Source organism: Fonsecaea pedrosoi (assembly GCF_000835455.1).
Source record: "Fonsecaea pedrosoi CBS 271.37 unplaced genomic scaffold supercont1.7, whole genome shotgun sequence".
NCBI lineage: Eukaryota > Fungi > Ascomycota > Eurotiomycetes > Chaetothyriales > Herpotrichiellaceae > Fonsecaea > Fonsecaea pedrosoi.
Window position 1 is genome coordinate 2,813,373 of NW_013550609.1, and position 19,797 is coordinate 2,833,169.

The 19,797-nt window shown below is 52.1% G+C and overlaps 5 protein-coding genes across 5 annotated transcripts; 2 read left to right on the forward strand and 3 right to left on the reverse strand.

Annotated features, from left to right (window-relative positions):
* Nucleotides 1-2,602: 2,602 nt before the first annotated feature.
* Z517_11059 (uncharacterized protein) lies at nt 2,603-5,111 on the forward strand (the record flags this gene model as incomplete). Its single annotated transcript, XM_013424667.1, has 4 exons — nt 2,603-2,879; nt 2,939-4,141; nt 4,220-4,897; nt 4,948-5,111. The coding sequence occupies 4 exons, from the start codon at nt 2,603-2,605 to the stop codon at nt 5,109-5,111; spliced, it is 2,322 nt and encodes a 773-aa protein (XP_013280121.1).
* Nucleotides 5,112-7,284: 2,173 nt separating this feature from the next.
* Nucleotides 7,285-9,541, reverse strand: Z517_11060 (uncharacterized protein; the record flags this gene model as incomplete). Its single annotated transcript, XM_013424668.1, has 2 exons — nt 7,285-7,432; nt 7,491-9,541. 2 exons carry the CDS (start codon nt 9,539-9,541, stop codon nt 7,285-7,287), a joined length of 2,199 nt encoding a protein of 732 aa, XP_013280122.1.
* A 790-nt stretch (nt 9,542-10,331) lies between these two features.
* On the reverse strand, nt 10,332-11,633 carry Z517_11061 (uncharacterized protein; the record flags this gene model as incomplete). Its single annotated transcript, XM_013424669.1, has 1 exon — nt 10,332-11,633. The coding sequence occupies one exon, from the start codon at nt 11,631-11,633 to the stop codon at nt 10,332-10,334; it is 1,302 nt and encodes a 433-aa protein (XP_013280123.1).
* A 417-nt stretch (nt 11,634-12,050) lies between these two features.
* Nucleotides 12,051-14,033, reverse strand: Z517_11062 (uncharacterized protein; the record flags this gene model as incomplete). The annotated part of the gene is made up of 1 exon (XM_013424670.1): nt 12,051-14,033. One exon carries the CDS (start codon nt 14,031-14,033, stop codon nt 12,051-12,053), a length of 1,983 nt encoding a protein of 660 aa, XP_013280124.1.
* A 1,195-nt stretch (nt 14,034-15,228) lies between these two features.
* Z517_11063 (uncharacterized protein) lies at nt 15,229-19,117 on the forward strand (the record flags this gene model as incomplete). Its single annotated transcript, XM_013424671.1, has 3 exons — nt 15,229-15,986; nt 16,036-17,816; nt 17,967-19,117. The coding sequence occupies 3 exons, from the start codon at nt 15,229-15,231 to the stop codon at nt 19,115-19,117; spliced, it is 3,690 nt and encodes a 1,229-aa protein (XP_013280125.1).
* Nucleotides 19,118-19,797: the final 680 nt, after the last annotated feature.

Here is a 19,797-nt window from a genome sequence, read left to right on the forward strand (position 1 = left end):
GCCTGTTTTTCACCATTATATTCCCGTCGTGACGACTTGCAATTCCTGGCCCTCTCTTTTCTAACTGGGACCCTGGCCCAGCCCTGTGACTAGCTATCGCGGCTTCATCGCCTACGATTGCTGGTCCTTGATGCCACACCCGCTCGCCTCTTTAAACCTCAAAGGCTCATTTCTTGAGCAGCCCCTCCAGCTCCAAACTCCAAACTCCTCCCATCCTTCTCTAAACCAGCCCGCCTTACGGAGTACTTCCGATCTCCCTTAAAAAGCGACAGCCGAGACGAACCCACAACCCTGACCTCGGCCACCCGGTCAAATCTCGAACTCGTCATCCCCCTCTACCTACCTGCTCCTCGCACCTACTACGCTTGGTCCCCATGCCGCGCGCCATGGCGCCCACCCAGAGCAAAAAGTACGCCGTCGCTTCGGAGAAATCATCTGGCCCTGCCAATTTGAACCTCCATGCTGCCAGTCTGGGTAATACGCAGATGCACCACCACCGCCACCACCACCTGACGACTACGCGCAACGCGTTCAAGAATAACACGCTTCATTCTCACCCTCAGCAGCAAGGTCTGCAGAACCTCTCACATGCCGTCGCACCAGCAAAGGCTCCCGATCTAGCAACTGGGCCTGAGCCTGGGCCTAGTTCGGTCGCTGGTTCAGGCTTGGGATCTACGAATACACAAGCTCACGGCGCAGCAGATGCTAAATTGCACGTAAGTCTCAAAACTTGTTCATCCACCCATCTTCCCGTCATTTTAGTACCATACCCTCGCAGTGTCTTTTGTCTGTACATCTCGCATCTTGGGGGGAGGCGTTCCCCCCTCCTTCCCGCTTTTCGCACCATGTCAATCACCTGTCACGAGTGAACTTTCTCCTCTTCCTCCCAAGGACACATCCTGGTCTGGCCGTTGAAGCCCAGTTGGGCCAATGCTGGTCCTCCAATGTGCGGTTAACCACCTGGCGCACCTACAATCTCTGCTTCCTTGGCTACTACCCTGGTCCTGGTCCTTGTTTCGGGGGCCAGCCAGACCCCAGTCATCGTTTTGGTCCATGCTCTATTTTCCGGGCCCCGGGCTGCATTTGCCCAGGGTCCCAGGCCAGGATCCTTGACCGCGACGTGCAACTGGCAACTGGGCTCTTGATCTCTTGTCGGGTCCTTGTTTGGCCCCTTCGAGCAGCTATGATTAGCCCGCTTGTGGCTCCCTTTCCCCCCTCCTACTCGTACCCTCTGCGACCGGCTCTTCAAGCACCAAAAGTGCCAGAAGCACGCCAGCAAGTCAACGCTTGGACCAGGGCTCCAGTCCACCACCTTGTCCCTCTTGTCCAATGCTCCAATACTCCTCTCAGATCCACCATAAATCCACCACACCGATGACCACTTTCGACTCCACTATCTCCTCTTCTCTTCCCACTCTTCCATCGACCCTGGCCTGGTTCCCAAGTCGCCTGCCATGCCAATGCCTCTCCGGTGTCTCCTCTTAAGCTCCCGCGCCATCGATCCACTTGATTTGCACGCTACTGGTACCAGTTTCGAAAAAGCACAAACCCACACCCATCAAACTCGCCCTCTCCATCGTCTTTTTACAACGCCCTTGCCCCTCGGCTTTTTTGGCATCCATTCCATCTCTTTCAACTCTCGCCAAAACTTGTGCTCTCCATCATCCTTCCCCCTTTGACCTTGCACCGCCACGTCTGACGTGCACACTTTTGTACCTTCGCCATTTTTGACTGTCAAAACAAAAACATCCAGTCCCCCGCATGCCCTGGTTACTTCCCAGAGCAACACCCTTCGAGTATTCCTTCCACTCCCCATCTTTCCACCATCCACAATCCAGCCAGCTAAGCTTCGACTCCCTGGGCTCCCTCAACGGCGACAATCTCAGTACATGGTATGCTGGTTTTCCCAGAAGCGCACAACCTCCAACCCCACCCCCCTGCCCGCCCACAAATTCCTGGTGGCTGCCCTATCCGTTATCACATGCACGCCTTGATCCCCTCCCACATTATCCATTCAAACGTTTCGAATCTCCATTATATCCACACCCTGGACGTGCCGCAACAAACTTCGATCCAGTCTTAAAGCTTTGCCTGTTCGCTGCATGCTATCCTGGTTCTATCTCATTGCGCGACAAACCCCTCTGTCCTCTCACTCAATATCCCCCGGCACCTTGGCCAGATCCCCTGCCAGACTCTGCTATTGCTGCCACCACTCCTACAGGTATGAACACCGTTGAGTCAGCCGCCAGTGATTCGTGCTCTTGTGGGCGCTTGTCTCGTGTATCCCAAATTTCCTTTTCCTCGACAAACACAGGATTCTCGCTTCTTGCCCTAAAGAAGATTCAGGATCTATTGAGGTCCCCTGGCTCTCCACTATGAACCGGGGGGATGAGGGTCGTCCCAATCGCGAATACTTGCCCTGGTTTGGATCAATCAAAATGCATTGCTTTCGACCGGGCTCCCGTTAGCTATTCAGGATACTTTCATTCTGACTTGTCTTCACGGCTTCTTTTCCTACTCTCACATTCTGGACGCGATTCTGCTTCTGTCGCGCTTTGATTCATCTTTGTCGCGATCGTTGCGCTGACCATATGGGCTCTTCATGCAGCATCGCACAACACAGCCATATTCATCAGTTGCGCCGTTGCATCACATTCCGCAACAATCGCAGACGAGGACGTTGAGCGGAAGTCAGAGCACCCAGCAACCTTATCCGTCCCCGAACCTCTACACCCCTCAACCCACTCTCCAGTCGCCGTTTCTCAATAGCCAGGCGCAATTCCAAGCGCAACCCGCAACCACTGATCCACCCAACTTCTACCCTCCGACGCAAAGTCCACGAAGCCAGCACAGCGGTGCTGGAACCTATTTCCCCCCTGGTGAGTCGAAAACGGCACTGGAATCGCTATCGACCTCGGCGGGCTAATTCCAGGTCTAGAAAAATCCGATTCTATGGCAGCAACCGCGACCATGCAGAGGCCATACCCTCCAATTTATCACACCCCCCAATCCAACTCTCCAGCTTCCGTCACCTCCCCTCAGACCCACGACCCTGTAAGGCCCATGTATGCTCAACCAGGCTCTCAATTGAGCCAGCCACTGTATGGATATCAGTATGGTATGAATTCGGTACCCCAGTCATACGGACAACATCATGCAACTCCTCAGCAACATCCAATTAACTCCCAGTCGATGCTACCGTATCAATCTACCAATTCGCAACTTGCGGGCCCACAAGTTGCCTCACATCATTCCACCATTTCCAGCAGTCCAAGACTGAAGTCGGAGCCAACCCAGCATTATCAGCAAACCCCACAAGCGCGAGCGGGAATGCTTCAACAGCAGCAACATCCAACCCCGGCACCCCAGCCCTCGCCCCTACCACAACAACAAGCACAACAGCAACCTACACATCAGCAGCAACAGCAACAGCAGCAGCAGCAGCAGCAAATGTCACAGCAACAGCAGGCACAACCGCAGCAGCAGCCACCACCACCGCAACAACAACAACCTCCAACGCAACAAATGCCGCCAAATCTACAACCGAACTCGAACGCTGCCCCCGGACCTATTCCTGCCACAACTCCTCTAAAGGTGCGGCAGGACGGGAATGGTGTACAGTGGATAGCTTTCGAGTACTCAAGAGACCGCGTAAAGATGGAGTATACCATCAGGTGTGACGTTGACTCGGTGGATGCTACTATTTTGTCGCAAGAATTCAAGTCTGAAAATTGCGTCTACCCACGAGCTTGTGTGCCGAAAGAACAGTATAAAGGGAACCGCCTGAACTATGAAACAGAATGCAACAATGTGGGTTGGGCACTCGCAGAGTTGAACCCATGTCTTCGAGGCAAGAGAGGCCTGATCCAAAGGGCGGTGGACAGCTGGAGAAACAGCAATCAAGACCCGCGCTTGCGAAGTCGTCGTGTCCGGCGACAAGCCAAGATGAACAGGTCCAAGATGACACCCTCGTCCATGGGGAAGCCACCTGGGTCGGGCGGTCCCGTGTCGACAGGGCTTCCCGGTCCAAACTCAATGGCAGCTCCCCCAACCAGGCCCCCTGGTGCTCTACCCGGCACACAGTCTCAGATACTCCATCACGCCCAGGATGTGTCTCCTACCGGGCATGATAATGTTGGAGGTAATGTAAACCCATTAATCAACCCCTCCTAAAAAGGACTCGAACTGCTCATTCAACTCCCGGCTAACACTCTTCCAGCTCCCACCTATAATCCCGCACAACAGGCGTATCGACAAAATCCCGTAACTCCACAAATGGCGAGTCCCAACGACTTGCGTCAAAGTCATGTTTTCGCAGGTTATCCAAGCTATCCAGCCTCGCTGGCTCCTTCTCTGGGACCATCTATGGCACCATCAATGCAGGGAGGTCTCCACCATCTCGGACGACCGGGCGGGACGGCTGCCATGGTTTCGAAAGAACAAGAGGAGAAGAATGAGGAAGACAATGCCTTATTCGGAGAGCTGCCTGAAGGCAAAAGACGAAAGTTTATTCTGGTGGAGGATACGCAGAAAAATGCCCGTGTGCGAGTCAAGGTTACTCTGGATCAAATCGAGATGAGTGAGATTCCGGATTCTTACCGCAAGCGGAACGCTGTTTTCCCTCGTGCATACTTCCCGGTTCAGATGCAGACTGGTGCCGAGTCGATTCCGGGGGCACGTTTCGTCGAAGAAGGGGACGAAGTCGACGGCGGTGTGCCGACGATTGGGAAAACATCTGTTTCGGTCCCGGCCACGGATGGCGAAGCTGAGGTGTCTGTTCCTCTCATCTCTCGGAGCAAAAGAGACCGGGAAGAGAAGATCAATGAACTCGGGTATCGCATGGCTTGGGGACAGGGTCGAGTGTTTTCAAGCAGACCAATCTTCCTTGCTCGAGCCCGTGAGTGCTTCGGAGATTGATATGGCGCTGAAAATGTTGACGTATCGCAGTCGACGCCTACCGCAGCAAGCAACGAAGTGCACTCCTCGCATCCGGTTCCGATCCATCACATATCCCAGCTCACCTCGAACCTCGACCTGGCAAGCGGCGATGGCTTGAACGAACCAGAGCCACTACGCAAGCACCGACACCGCCAGCCCCGACCTCGGACTAAACAAGTGTCGGTAGCTCGGCCAAGCATGTCCGCATATTTGTTTTGCGACTTCCGACGAGACTTCCGGGTGCAGGTTTTGGGTTGTACATTTTCGTCCGATTTGTCCGAACGATGCGCTGTATATCGATGCCACCAGCCGAGACACAGACGGTCGCATGCTACACTCCGTGCGCTATGCAATCACACGATACCTGAATTTGCGGTCCATCTAATTCTCAGCTGCCTCTCGCCCGCATTTCGATTTGCCACCTTTTGTTTCGAGAGTGTCGCGACCTACGACCTTTGCACGTCACAGTTGAAATTTGAACAAGGGAGGACATCTGCAACATTCCTTACATGCCTACTTTGCTTTGGCAGCTCATTATATGGGAACCTTTCGTTTTGGGAGGGAAATAAAACACATTATGGATACCCTGGTGCGATTTGCCGCTGTTCTGGTACGTTGTTGGTAGCAGGCGGATGTTGATTTGGTGCTTGTTTTATTGCGGGGGAGTCTACTCAACCAAGCAATGGCTTCAATGGCGAGTGCATCTTGCCTCGTCACCCCTTCCAGCTATGCATTACGGTTGGGAATGTACTGTGGCTGGAATTGGGAAACGGGATTTGGAACGATTTTACAGAGACGGCCGATTTTCTCTTTTGTTACTTGGACCTCCAAGTTGGTTCTGCCATGGCCAGAAGCGCGCACCCATCTACAAACACGACTGGCCATCAACGGATCGACTGGTGCATTGTTCAATTCACAGGGTCAACGGCTGCGGGACAAGGACTTTGAGGAGGCAGAGGCTGCCTTTGTTCACTTTGATGCTTTCACGATACCTTTTCTTTTCTTTGTTGTCTTGATCACTTTTATATTCACCTGGGCGGATTCATTGGATTTGAGCATTCGGGCCTGGTATGGCCCCGAAGTATGGAAATTTTGGGAATGAGAATGGCAATGGGAACCGAGTTGGACATTTGGGATATGGTATATATACAAGGAACAGGGAGACGCGGGTAGCGAAAATGGCTGTATATGGAGCTTCAAATGGGCAGGATGGATAAGGCAATGCGATGCACAGCACAGCACAGCGATTGCAGGGGACGGACGGACGGAATGGAAAGGAAAGGAAAGGGTCACCACCAACCACTTCAAAATAGGAGGAGGAACTTCCGTCAATCACGGATCTTTATTTGTTTTTCTTTGGCAGGAAATTTCGATGGACCGGCCAGGCGAGGAACGAGGATGAGGACGCCGACTCTCAAGGAGAGAATGAATGGATATTCTTCTATCTCTGTCTCTGTCTCTTCCCTCAGCGGTTTTTGCGCCAAAGCATCTTTTGTTTCGATCTGACAGACGCGCGTGTTTATGGTATTTTTTGTTCTTCTCCTCTTTGACCCCTTCTCTCTCCCTCTCTCCCTCTCTCCCTCTTTTGTCCTATCCTTGTCCCCTATCCCCTGTCCCTGACATTGAACTATCCTGTGCGATGATGAGGTGTGATGAACGAGGTAGGAGGTACGATCTAGATAACGGACAGGGATGTACTGCACTGTGCCGAGGACAGTGTGTCTACGGGATAGGCGTTGTACACGTGTGTACAAGTCATTCTTGTACATGCGTCGCATATTCAAATGGGATGTTCAGCTGGGTTGGGTCCAGAAATGGGGAGGTCGACAGAATAGCCCAGATAAAGATAAGAAACTATTGTACAGTATCTCTCCGGCCCTCGTATACATACCCCTCGGGAGCTCCTCCCATATCGGTCGGGTTTCTACTTTTATATAGAAACGATTATATACATCGTGCCACCATGACTGCCTGTGCACTCCATAAACAATTGCCACGAAGTATTGTACATGCCGCCCCTTGACCCTAGTGACTTTTCCCCTTGCATCCAAAGAACCTAGACATGACTTCCTTCAAGCTCGTATACTGTCCGCATATTCCAATTACCCGTACCCGCTGGCCGTGTTGCTCAGTCTCTTACCCATGATCACCAGCATGGGGGGCGTCTAGCAACATCGCTGCCGACTGTACACATGAAAATGTCATTCCAACAAAAATGCCGAAAACGCTGCAACACTGATATCATGCAATAAACCGTGTCCAACTCGCGTCAGGAATGAGGCGTGTTCGTGAGGCGACATGGCTTAAATCGATTCCCAGATTCAATCGGCCGCCGCCCAAGTTTGATCAAGACCCAACCGTCTTGCCGTCGCAGTCGGGGATCTTCAGGCCTGGCTTCAGGTTCCGGCCTGGGTCCATGAGGCCCCACTTGTCTTCCCACTGTTGGCTGGCAGTGTTATAGATGACCTTCCATGGTTCATCAAATGCCTCAAACCTGTCGTACTGATGTCAGTCTATAACCGTTACTACTATCCAGAGGGGACGCGACTTACCAAAAGTAGTCGGTGCCGTTTGCTAATGCTTGACACACCCAATTGTCCATAAAGGTATTCATGCCATCAACGCCAGCAACAGATCCACTCTGCCCGGCCGTACAGGATCCGTCCGTGCCTCCACAATCTTTACCACCTCCGCTGGGCCAGCCCGTCTCACTGATGAGTTGTTTGACGTCGGGCATTCCCTCAGTCAAGATGACATCGTGATTCTGCCAAAAATCCCATGTCCAACTGGCGGCGACTTCTGCCGTGACACCGGCGAAAAAGGGATGGATATTTGACATGACATAATCCACGGCCTGCACAAGCTGAGCGTTCCAATTGTCTCCTAGATCTGATGTGGCAATGGGGAGATCGTAGCCGAGGGACTTGAACTTGGTCCTGACACCGTCCAGCACGTTGATCAGTTCCTGCTCCGACTGTGCCTTGTCTTCACCTGCACGATAGAGAGCTTCGTTACCGACAATGACACCCTTGAAGACCGAGTGGTCCTTTGTGTCTGCCAGAATCTTGTACATCTGATCCAATTGGCGATCTGTGGTTGTCTGATTGGTGTCAATCCAGACGCCCATCCAGAGTTTCATGTCGCTGAGTTCAAGACGATCAATGGCATGAAGCACCATCTCGGTTTGATTGCAGTCAGTACCGTAGAGGCGGACGACATTGGTGAGCTGTGACAAGACGGCCATGTCACGTGTGACATTGTTCTGGGAGGGTGGGTACGTGAAGCATAGAGGATACTGTGTACCCCAAGGGGTGTAATCCATTCCTGGGAAGACCTTGTGGAGGTCCGGGTTGTTCATGAGAGCCTTAATTTCGGCCGAATTCTTGTCAAGGTCCCCATTCGCATCAGTGTCTGAGGCTGCATTATTAGTGTCGCCGCTGGACGGGCCGGAACTGCTTGAGCTTTTTGAACCCAGGACGCCACCCAGAATGCCTGCGACAATGGCGATGACGATAAAAAGGCCAATGGCAACACCCACCCATAACTTCATCTTTCTTTTCCCTCTGGTCTGCTCTGCCAACCACTCACTTCGCTCGGTTTTAGAAGCCGCACCCACAGCATCATAAGTCCCGCTAGGAGTGTGGTTCTTTGATTTGCGGCCAAAGAGACCTCCTAGGAAGCCAGCGGTTCCTGCAGTGGCTGCAGCGGGGCCAGCGCCTTTTCCAGTGTTTCGGTGGTTTCCAACTGGTGGTATTCCGTCATCACCATCGTCAAGAATGTTGTTCGGATTGATGTTGGCTTGGTTTAGGAAGCTGCCGGGGTTATTTGTCTGGTAGGGGAGATCGTGGTAGCTTGGGTACGATTGTGGTGTTTGGGAACTGGGGTGATACTCTTCCAAGGGAATACTCCTTCCGGAGTAGGCAGAGGATCTGGGTCCGGGAGAAGGAGAAGGAGTGATGGTGCCCGGGGTTGCGGCACCATGAGCAAGAGCGAATGTCGAACCATATGAGGCTCGCTCGGGAAGCCGTGACGAGGGCTGTGGTTGTTGGTATGGAGAGTAGGACTGAGGAAATGAGCGAGCACCGTCAATACCAGTCTCGTAAGGATATCGATCCCCAGCGCCCTGCGCAACAGGGTCAAATCCCCCTCCTACCCCCCTATTTCCAGGGTGGTCCATCCCTGCGTTCACGTTCGAGTAGGGATTGTGGCTTTGTGAATCGTCTCTTGAGAGTTTGTTCGGACTAGACCTGTGAGGCGGAGGAGGGGGAGGGCCGTGGTCGTCGTAGTCTGTAGGTGCTGATCGTCGTGAAAGCGCTCTGGGAGGCGAGGTATCGGCGAGGAGATGTGTGTCTTGAGGGACAGCGCGTCGGCGGGGGGATTGGGGAGGAGAGTGCTGTTGATTGCGACTTGGGGAGACAGAGGCGTATCGGGGAGGAGGAGAGATCAAATCCCTTGGTGGGGTCTCATGATATGGCGGCTGCTGGTAGGGTTGGTAAGACAGGTGTGGTGGTTCCGATGCCTGGGTCTGAGGCTCCCGTCCATGCGGATTCAAAGTGTTGTCATCTTGGGGCTCGAAGGAGAAGTTCCTTCCGCCACCCGACATTCTCGCTCACTGCAACTTCCTGAGAGATGTAGAAAAAGAGGGTCCTCTGTGAACTCCGTATGGTGACACCGCAAGCGATACAGCTGGTCCGTGGTAAGAATCAATGCAGCGCTTGTGTTGAGCGCCGAGCACGAACGGTTGAGGTATGTCTGGTGATGGAGAATCGGTTCAAAATTGGCAACAGATGCACCTTTGAGCCACCTATACTAGAGTAAATCGAGTTGCTGAGCCAGCCTGAAGATGGGCGCAGCGGTCTGCCCGCAGTCTGTGTTACTTCGCAGTGGTCACTGGTGATGGGGGCGGGCGCAGCCAAACAGAATACGGGGACGGCTCAGCTGAAACAATGACCAGTTAGTGTCAACCGGGGTCTGAACCGCTGCCAATCATGCGGGAATCGGGGGTTGCAGTGGTCGAAACAAAACGTATGGGCAAACAGTGAAGATGCGTCGAGAAGAATAGAACTACAGTGAAGTTGAGCATTATTGTCATTGATTGAAATCATGCGCATTGATCTGTTGAAGGCGGGAGAGCCAAACTGCGGACATGGGGTGGAATCGGTTGCCTTGTGAACCATCCAAGACTCCGCCTCAATAAGCTACAAGCGCAGCTCTTGCTTGTCCAATCAAGATGTCGAAATTGCTCAAGCCCTGTGCTCCGCTTCGGACAATAAATAACCTCGAATGCCACGGGGGGCATAAGCAAATGGTCCGTGTTGAGCAGACATCTTGTTCCAGCCGCATCCTCCCCCAAGTCGAGCATGTCCTTATTGCGAGCCTCGAGCTATCACATCTTAGTCCTGCCCCCCAGCTGCCTTTTCAAACTGCAATTGTCTGTTGGCTGCTCCAACTCCTGGCCCTTGAATGCCTGCTGATGCGCGTGCTGTCCCTCGACGAGTCTCCCCCATTGTCATCTTCTTGTTCGACGCTTTGGCTCCACGTCTTCTCATTGGTCCACGACGCTTTCGATGAGGCACGTCAGAGTCGCTGGTTGTGGTTGAGGCCGAGTCTTCGCTTGACGAGAACCTGTCAAGCTCAGACTCGCCATGCTTGCCCGACTCTTGCCCGCCACCCCTCGTACGCTTCAATTGGCCAGGCATTAGTTGATGATGACGACTAGACAATGATTGCAGGGATCTGCCGATGGTATTTCCTTGGGGACGCTCGACCAGTCCGCCGTGTGGGTTGCATAATCCGAGGTTCACGAGCTTGGCGATGTCCATGTACTGGAAGACGGCTTTGCACCAAAATGCCTCGTCACGTCGGTACCGACGGTATTTGACGCTGTGCATGTGGATTTGTTGCTCTTGCCCCCGATCGACCGTGACATCGTGGGTTTGACCGTCGTCATCTTTAGGAGTCTCCTGGTTTTCTCTCTTCCAGTACAGCTCGGAGCCCACTACGTAATCTTCCAGGACTCTGAGGATCTTAACCTCGATCTCTCCTCGCTTGAATTGGGCGGCTTCTCCTAGTTTATCCTTGTCCATTGCGTGTGTGAGGTCCACCAATTCTTGCTCCATTGCCGTGGCTGGGATGTCAGGGTCTGCAGTTGAGATGTTCATGCGGCTCATAAGAACATCGATCCCCCTCTCTGTAAACACCCATGGGCAGATCGACATATGTGCCCGCTCGCCTTGGTCCGACCTATTCTGAGTTGCAGTATCGTCGAGCAGAGAGTATCGTCCTGGAAGCAAGCAACCCTTTTCACTGTATTTGCGGCTCTCAGGATTCACCACGACAACGTTCGAGCACTCGGCCTTCTTGTTGCCGTCTATATACACGAAAGCGACATAGAGGAATGAAGCTTTTGGATTTGCCGATGCGCCTGGTGACTCGAGGTTGCCCACGCTCCTGCCGTTGGTCAGCTCAGCTCTTCGTGTCGAGGGTCTCAGATTATACCTGCTCTGGCCAAGGGGTGCATCGTTCGGTGTGGGGAAGGGGTTTTGCGGTTTGACCCGAATTTGAAAGCTCACACCGGTTTTGGCTTGGATTTTGGTGGAAACGATGCTTCGACCCAAAGATCTGGTCCCGTATGTGGCAAATGGCGTGCCGTCGACACCTTCAACAAGGAATTCGAAGCCTTGCGTGGTAGGCATGGTTAAGGGGAAGAATGAGTTATGTAGAAAGTGGGATGGTCTGTGGTGTTGTGGATCATCTGTGAAAAATCAGGAAGAGAAGGTGCTCAGCATGTGAATAGTGAGGCTCGGCAGACAGACGAGCGACGGTTAAACACATTTTAAGACAGACAGGCGCACTCACTGCCTTTGCGCACGACACTAGAGGATACTGCACAGCGTAGAGACTCCACTGCTTACTCCCCTGGTCACCGTTGGCAGTCTCTTTCAATGGGCGGCTCGGTCTTTGTCGACAATTGAAAACACCAAAGTGGCTTTTTCTCCCAAAGACATTCCTTTATCTGTGGCCGCCATTCCTTTCTTCGAGTCGACAAAGAGGAGAAGGCCTGCCCTAGGCTTGGGTTGGAACTTGTCGAACAAAACATGGCCTGGCACTGCTCATCGACCAGGAGCTATCTCATAGCCCAGAAGGACCTCGGTCGAAGCCCCTTCCCAGCCCCGGTTGCCTCCAGCAGACAGCATGAATCGACAAGCTGGATCAAGGTACAGGTGTGACACGACCCCAGTTCGATGACCAGGCACGATCAAGAACGGGACGGTTGATCGTTGGGATTGTGACTCTTTGAGATCATATAATCTTAATATATCATACGAAGCGCATATTAGGTGGCGACCATTAGGCATAGCCTTGACTGATGTGACGGCACCACTTCCATTGGGAAATCGAAAAACTCGTTCGGGTCCTTTGAGCCCTTTCCGTAGGTCGTACTCCTCGACAGTGTTGTTGCGCCGTCCTGCGTATATGAAGTTGCCGTCAGGAGACCAACACGCGCTCAGACACCAAGGAGGTGTATTCCGTGGCAGAATACGCGCAACGGGTTTGGGTTGTCTTCGATCCCAGACGCGGATCGCTCCATCAATAGATGTCGCGAGGAAAGTAGAGTCAGATGTATTCGGAACCTCACTATCCTGGTTATCATTCTGGTTATTATCCTGCTTTTCGAGATCTTCGGCATGTGGCAAGCCATTGATAAGCGGCTGCTCAGCGGTATCGAGGGCGCCATTAGGGACTTGCGGCGTGGGTTCTGGTGCAGTTGATGAGAGATTCGAGTCCTCTTGGGTAGGAGCTGGGACTTCTTGAGCAGCTGGATCCACGGAGTCCAACATTGGATGGTCAACGAGTTCTTCGGGTTGTGGACCATTTGCAATTGCACGCGCCATTTCATCATCCTCTTCGCCGAAGGCACCACTGAGGTCACTACCATTACCCATGACTCCACCAGCCCCGCCTCCAAAGAGGTCATCATCGTCATCCCCGAACAGAGAATCTGGAGTCGCAACTGTGGGATGTTCTTGAGTATCAACACCGGCTGGCTCGTTTTTGACACCGTTGGCAAGGGGTTTACTATCGTTGGAGGAGAATGTGCCATTAGCGACAATGACCTCTCCTGATTCGGCTGGGACAGGTACCGACGACAGCGGACGAGATTCAATGGAAGATATCTGGCTGGCACTAGCGGCGAATGTGGTCCGCACCTGGCCCGTGTTTAAGTCCCAATCCAAGACTGTTTTATCCCAACTCCCGGATAGTACACTTTTTTCATCCGAGGAGAGTGTCAGGACTGAGACAGCGGACGTGTGTTTCTGCAGCAACGTGATCTCTCTGCCTTCGTCGTGTCTGATTGACTGTAACCTAATGGGACCTGATGCAGTACCGGATAGGAGCCATAGTGCTTGACTATGGCAAGCAAGCGAGTATACCGGCGACAAGGTGCGGGTGGTAGTTGGGCGAGCGTCCCAGTTCTCCCAGTATGTCATCAGGACCCCAGCTTTTACCACACTGTCGACAAAGGGATGCCGTTGAGCTACCGTAAGAGCAAGCTTGAAGTTGACCGAATCAACCCAGTTGAATTTGCGGATATAACCATCGGAGCCCCCAGTGAACACCCATCGCATATCTGCAGTGGTGGTGACGGCGTTGATAGATGTGCTGTGAGGAGCGGCGATGGTTGGGACAATATCATAGGTCAAGGCCTCGAGATATTCAGGGGAGATATTTGAGGCTGTTGCAGCTCCTCGGGAAGGGTCAATCTGCGTGGACGAAGGTTGTTGAGTATCCTCTTGTGTTGCATTCTGCTCGCCAGAGGTGTCCTCGTTGTCGGATTGTTCAGACTGGCTTTCCGCATCTTCGTCGTCATCACCATCACCATCGCCCTCGGCCTCCGCTTCAGCGTCACCGTCGGCGTCACCATCTAGTTCTCCATCCCCGTCCCCATCGCCGTCCACATCTTGATCGCCGTCGCCGTCACCCTCGGCATCTCCATCCGCATCATCCAGATCTTGCATGGTCTCATCGTTGTCGTTGTCGTTGTCGAAACTTCCGTCCTGTGATCGGTCATCATCCTCGTCGAATGTGGGCATTATGCTGGCTCATAGTCTGGATATGGGAGCGTACAGCAGCTAGACAATGCTGAGTATCTCAAATGACAACAGTCAAAGTGTATATATAGATCGAAAGGAACCGATCTTGAAATCGGTGGTTGTGAGAATGAATCCCAGACAGCGACTGGATCAAAAGTAACGATTCCCACCATTCCCTCCAAGGTTTAGCGTCTTCGGAGTACATGATTATCCGATCCGGCATATCCTGAAGCAAGCAAAATAGCCGACATTGAAATGACTTGCTCTGTCTACCTTGTCCCTCCTTACCTTGGGGCTCTTGTCGTTTATTAATATCATGTCTCATTGGTTGTCTGTCGATGATCTGGACCATTGCCAGGTTTTTCGGGCTGAGTATGCAAGCATCCCAGGCAGGTACTACAGTAGTGCTAAGACTCCTTTTGGCGTCCAGCCTCAGCCTGATGCTTGTGTAACTTGATTTCACTGCTCTACGCCTGACAGATTATATGCCTATTTCAGTTATTTTGTTGTCATAGACGAGATCCTTTCAGTGACCATCACGACGCAAGCTTCTCTCTTGACAGCTACTGGACACGGTTGGCTGATTAGACGTCTGGGTTGGTTCCTTCTTCCAACCACTAGCATGAAACCTCTCTGCCAAAGTGTCGCGTACTGTGGGACTCCCAAATGCTGAACAGGTCTTAGACTGCCTCTTACCTGCGAATTGAGCTGACTCCAAACCTGCCTGCACAAATTGTTAACACAAGTATTTTTCATTGCACGTCTGCCTCTGGATCTGTGTCTTCGCCACTGTCCGCCGGCCGCCTCGTTCTACCACCAGCTATTCATGTGAACCACCAGACACTGGTCCCGTCACCTTTCAGCCTCATTTGCAGCATCCAGACCGCCATGTCAGGACGGCGATCGACCCACCGAGGGCGTGGGCGAGGGAATCCCGCCTTTGGGAAGAGGACTGTAGGTATGATCAACACCCAACTACAGCTTCTGTTTATTTACACCTCTTATCTTGATCAAGGACTAACATCCTGCTGGAACAGAGAGCAACAATTCTTTTGAATCACTTGAGACTGGCGGTGAGTTCGATATTATAATCACGCCCCAGCACCACAGAGTCCCTTGCTTTGACTTTGCACGGAACCTAGCCTTTGATCACTCTACCTTTATCGAGATGAAAACTACTGACAACTCTTCAGAAATGAACGCAGAGCTGTCCGAGCGCTTCAAAAGTGTTCGTCACCACTCCAATGTTCGCAGTGCCCGGGATAACACCCTCAATGACGAACCTGGCCCTACCCTCTGTTTGGACATCCGTGACTATCACACAAAGCAAGCACAGATCCAATCTACCTCTGACAAAGATGCCTGGCTCTCTCAAGACGAAGTCCCGACAAAGCAGGAGCTGGCTGTCGGAGAAGCTACCCTCCTTGCAAACAAGATTGAGGGCCCCTACAAGAGCAAGGACAGATACCTGAAAACTCACCATGCACTACTCCGGGAGGATTCCGTCGGCTGCCTCCGTGATGCCATCCAGGAATTCATTCGGGATCCCACCACCAGTGACACTATGAAGTTCTCGGTGTACGATCAGGTCCACATTGTTGGTTTTACTTTTGCACGTCGAGGAGTTGCTGCCAGGATCAAATTCACCACGCGTCGAGCAGGAAGACGCATCAAATGGGCTAACAGTAAAAGACTGGTCAGTGGCAGTATCGTCGCACTCCTACCAGCTAAAACCAAGACCATCGATCTGAACGACATGGTTGTGGCTGTCATCGCGGCAAGGCCGCTGGCTGGGTTGTTGTCTGAACCCCCAGAGATTGACATTTACTTTGCCCGGCCTGAAGAAATCCAGCTCGACCCCCAGAAAGAGTGGCTCATGATTGAAGCAAAGCAAGGCTATTTTGAGGCTTACCGTCACACATTGAAAGCGTTACAAAAGCTTAGCTCAGAGACGTACGTGCTTCGGAAGCAATATTAGCTTGTCTGTGCTAATATGCCCTAGATTCCCCATGAGTGATCATATCTGTCATCTCTCCCCCTCTACCCAACCTCCTGCCTACATTCACGAGAACCCTATTCTCGACTTGAGCGTAGTAGCGGGCCCTGCACAGAAGCAAGAATACTCCAAAGTCGATGTAACCAAAGACTGGCCTCCGACTCCCGCAGACTCGCTGGACGACACGCAGTGGGAGGCTCTGAAAGAGATTCTTACCAAACGACTAGCTATTATTCAGGGCCCCCCCGGGACAGGAAAGACATATGTCTCGAGAAAAGCCCTTGAAATTCTACATGCGAATCGGAAGACGGCATCGGATCCGCCTATAGTTATTGCTGCTCAGACAAATCACGCTCTTGATCAGCTGTTGCAGCATATCTCTGTCTTCGAGCCCAATTATGTTCGGTTGGGAGGCCGCTCTACCAATCCCGAGGTCCAGAAGCGGGCATTATTTGCACTTCAGAAAGCGGAACGACTGAGGCCAGTTCCAGGTGGATCGTTGGGAAAAGCCAGCAGCCTCCTGAACAAACAAATCAATAGCATGACTCAGATCTTGGAACCTTTTGCCATGTCAGGGCCGGACCCGTGGTCCACAGATCAGGTGTCTGGACCTCAGGTTCTCGAAAAGCTAGGAGCTATCAGCGCTCAACAAGCTCGATCACTCGAAGATGGTGCATCCCAATGGGTCTCGGCAACCACCGCAGCAGAAGGTCCCTTACAGTTATGGTTGGATAAAGCGCTTGTACCATTCGAGGTCGACTATACAGAAGAAAACTACGGCTTCGAGGAAGTTGAAGATAACGATCTCGAATTCGAGCAGCTCAGAGAAAACGAGGACTCTACAGGAGTCAATGATGAAGAAGACATTGAGATGCTCAGAGGCCCGTGGAAAGAACTCCGCGACAGATTTACTGTTCAGCCTCCTTCATCAGCCGATCTTGCTAGAGCGACAAAGTTGCTGGATACTGTTTCAGATTTGTGGAAAATCGGATATTACTGGCGTGGTCCTGTTTACCACGTTATCCAGTCACGAGCCAAGGATGCGATTACAGCCAAATTTCGGGAGGCAGCCGAGAACTACAATCAGCTCGTCAAAGACTACCTCATTGGCAAATGGGAACAAGATATCGTTTATCTCCAGCGATCTGCCATCATCGGTATGACAACTACTGGATTGAGCAAATACAGACCTCTCGTGGCAGCTCTCAAACCAAAGATTATCCTCATCGAAGAAGCGGCTGAGGTGCTGGAAGCTCCTGTCACGGTCGCATGCGTGGAAAGCCTCGAGCATCTCATCCTGATTGGAGATCATCAACAGCTTCAGGGCCATTGCAGCGTCAGAGAACTAGAAGGCAACCCTTTCCATCTGAATGTGTCACTGTTTGAAAGACTTGTGCGGAACAACATGTCATTCAAAAGATTGCTCCAGCAGCGACGAATGATGCCCGAAATTAGTCGACTCATCTCCGTTCTCTACCCACATCTGAAGGACCACCCCAGTGTCATCGACCGGCCAGTCCAGTCGTGGGGTATGGGCAAGATCAAATCATTCTTCTTCGACCACGAATGGTGGGAAGCGAAAGACGAGTCCCTCTCAACGTATAACTCTGAAGAGGCCAAATTCATCGCTGGCTTCTACCTCTACCTTTTCAGGAACGGCATCAGCCCTTCGCGGATCACGGTACTGACATTTTACAACGGACAGCGCAAACGCATAGTCGCTGAGCTGAAAGCATTCCCTGAATTTCGGAACGCTTGCAAGATGAATGTGAAAACAGTGGATTCATGTAAGTGATGGTCTCTTGCCTCCCTTGTTTTGCATTTTGATTCTCGGTGGGAGCCTAGGGTTGTGCACTTGTGGCCTGTCCTAGCACTCCGTCAACCTTGTCCACCCATTGACTGATTTCTCTGGCAACTCAACTCTAACCTTGCCTTAGACCAGGGAGAAGAAAACGATATTGTCATTCTGTCTTTAGCCCGAAACAATGAGGAAGGCAAGATCGGGTTCTTGTCCAATGAAAACAGAACCTGTGTAGCTCTATCCCGGGCGAAATACGGCTTCTATCTCTTTGGAAACGCCAGAATCCTCATGAACGGAAGTGACTTGTGGCACACTGTCCTGACTTTACTCGAAGCAAATCCCAGGCGACTTGGGGGTGTGCTTCCAATACAGTGTCAACCCCATGGCAGGACTACCCTTGTTAGATATCCAGGAGATTGGGAAAACAACGGAGGTGGCTGCATGCTGCCCTGCGACATGACTCTGCCCTGTGGTCACTGTTGCCCTAGTCTCTGCCATCAACACCCACTTGACGGCGTCCAATGCACGCTCGACTGTCGCGAGACGCTCATGTGTGGCCATAGGTGTGGTGGCCGATGTTCTCAAATATGTTTTTGCCCTTGTGATGAATTTACCAAGTTCAGGCAAGCTGAAGCAACGACGAGTGAGACTGTTGGATCGTTGCCGGCGCAAACTGTTGAAAGAGACCACAAAGATAAGGAGGTACCGGGTGCAACGGTCTTTGATCAGACACTTGCCCGCTTACCTCCGCAGGATATCCCTCTCGAGGCTAGAACTGGGCTTGGTCCACCACATATCTCAACGTTAGGCTATCGCATCGATGCATCTCTTCCAACCCGGCCAGAACCGCCAAAGGTTGATGGCCAGCGAGGAACAGGTTGGAGTTCGGCATCCCAGAAGAATGATCAGTCGGACTCTCTGTCTCCGGTCAAGCAATCTGAGCTCCGGAAAGGCTGGAAAGACTTTGCTAAGGGCGGATTTGTTGCTGACGACGAACGTCTAAATTTGCTCACCTCGCAATCATCGCCTGGCCAGCAGCGCAGCGAACTCCTTTGGGTCGACACGCCTCCATCTACGAGGGCTCATTATGGACCTCAGAGAAGCTCTCAAATTATCCCAAACCAGGAGGAAGCTGCTATGGCCATAAGCGATGGCAGAACGGGATTTTTGCAAGAATTGCAAGCTGAGTCAGGTGCACACGAGAACGCGTCGTTGCCCGCCGAGATTCTTGGTGGTCAACTGGGAGACGATGTTCAAGCAAGTGAGTCTAAGTATCACGTGTTCTAGAAGTGATGGGAAAGTCAAAGAATGACCAGTTGAAATTCAACTTGAGGCTGAGCATTGCCATAGAGCGCAGTAAACTGAGCATTCTGGATTCGAAACAGCTATCAATTGTTAACGCAGATCAAGCACGACGTGTGCGACTGACGACAGTATGGATGTCTTGGGGGAGTTTGATGTGGCTTTTGGAAAACCCTAAAGGATCATGGCGCGGATGACAAAACCGTCATTCATGAACTGGTGGCTGTTGGAGTGAAAGTAGACAACATGGAAGAATTCGGTCAACAACAACGGGAAAGCCCAGGTATGGTCGCCCACGGCTTTGAGCAAGGGATATGGCCAGAGTAATCCTGCACTTATATTGGTATTGGCTTCGTCAAATCATGAGCTGAAATTGAGAAGTAACTCTACAGGGTAATTAAAGAGACTTCGAATTGCTTGCTTTGTGCAATGCGTTGATCTCGACATTGGCGCGTTCCTTTCCCCAACACCAGGCAGACAGGAGGCCTTATAGCTCCAGACACGACCGTTGTCTGGCCCCTCATTCTTTTCGACATGGCTAGACATGAAAAAATACATGCTTCAAGTGTTCATCCACAAAAACTCGACGCGTCGAAATGGACGCGAAGCGGCGTATGGTTTCATTGCGTCGTGGGCCAAGAGGAAACCAAAAAAACTCCCGCAAT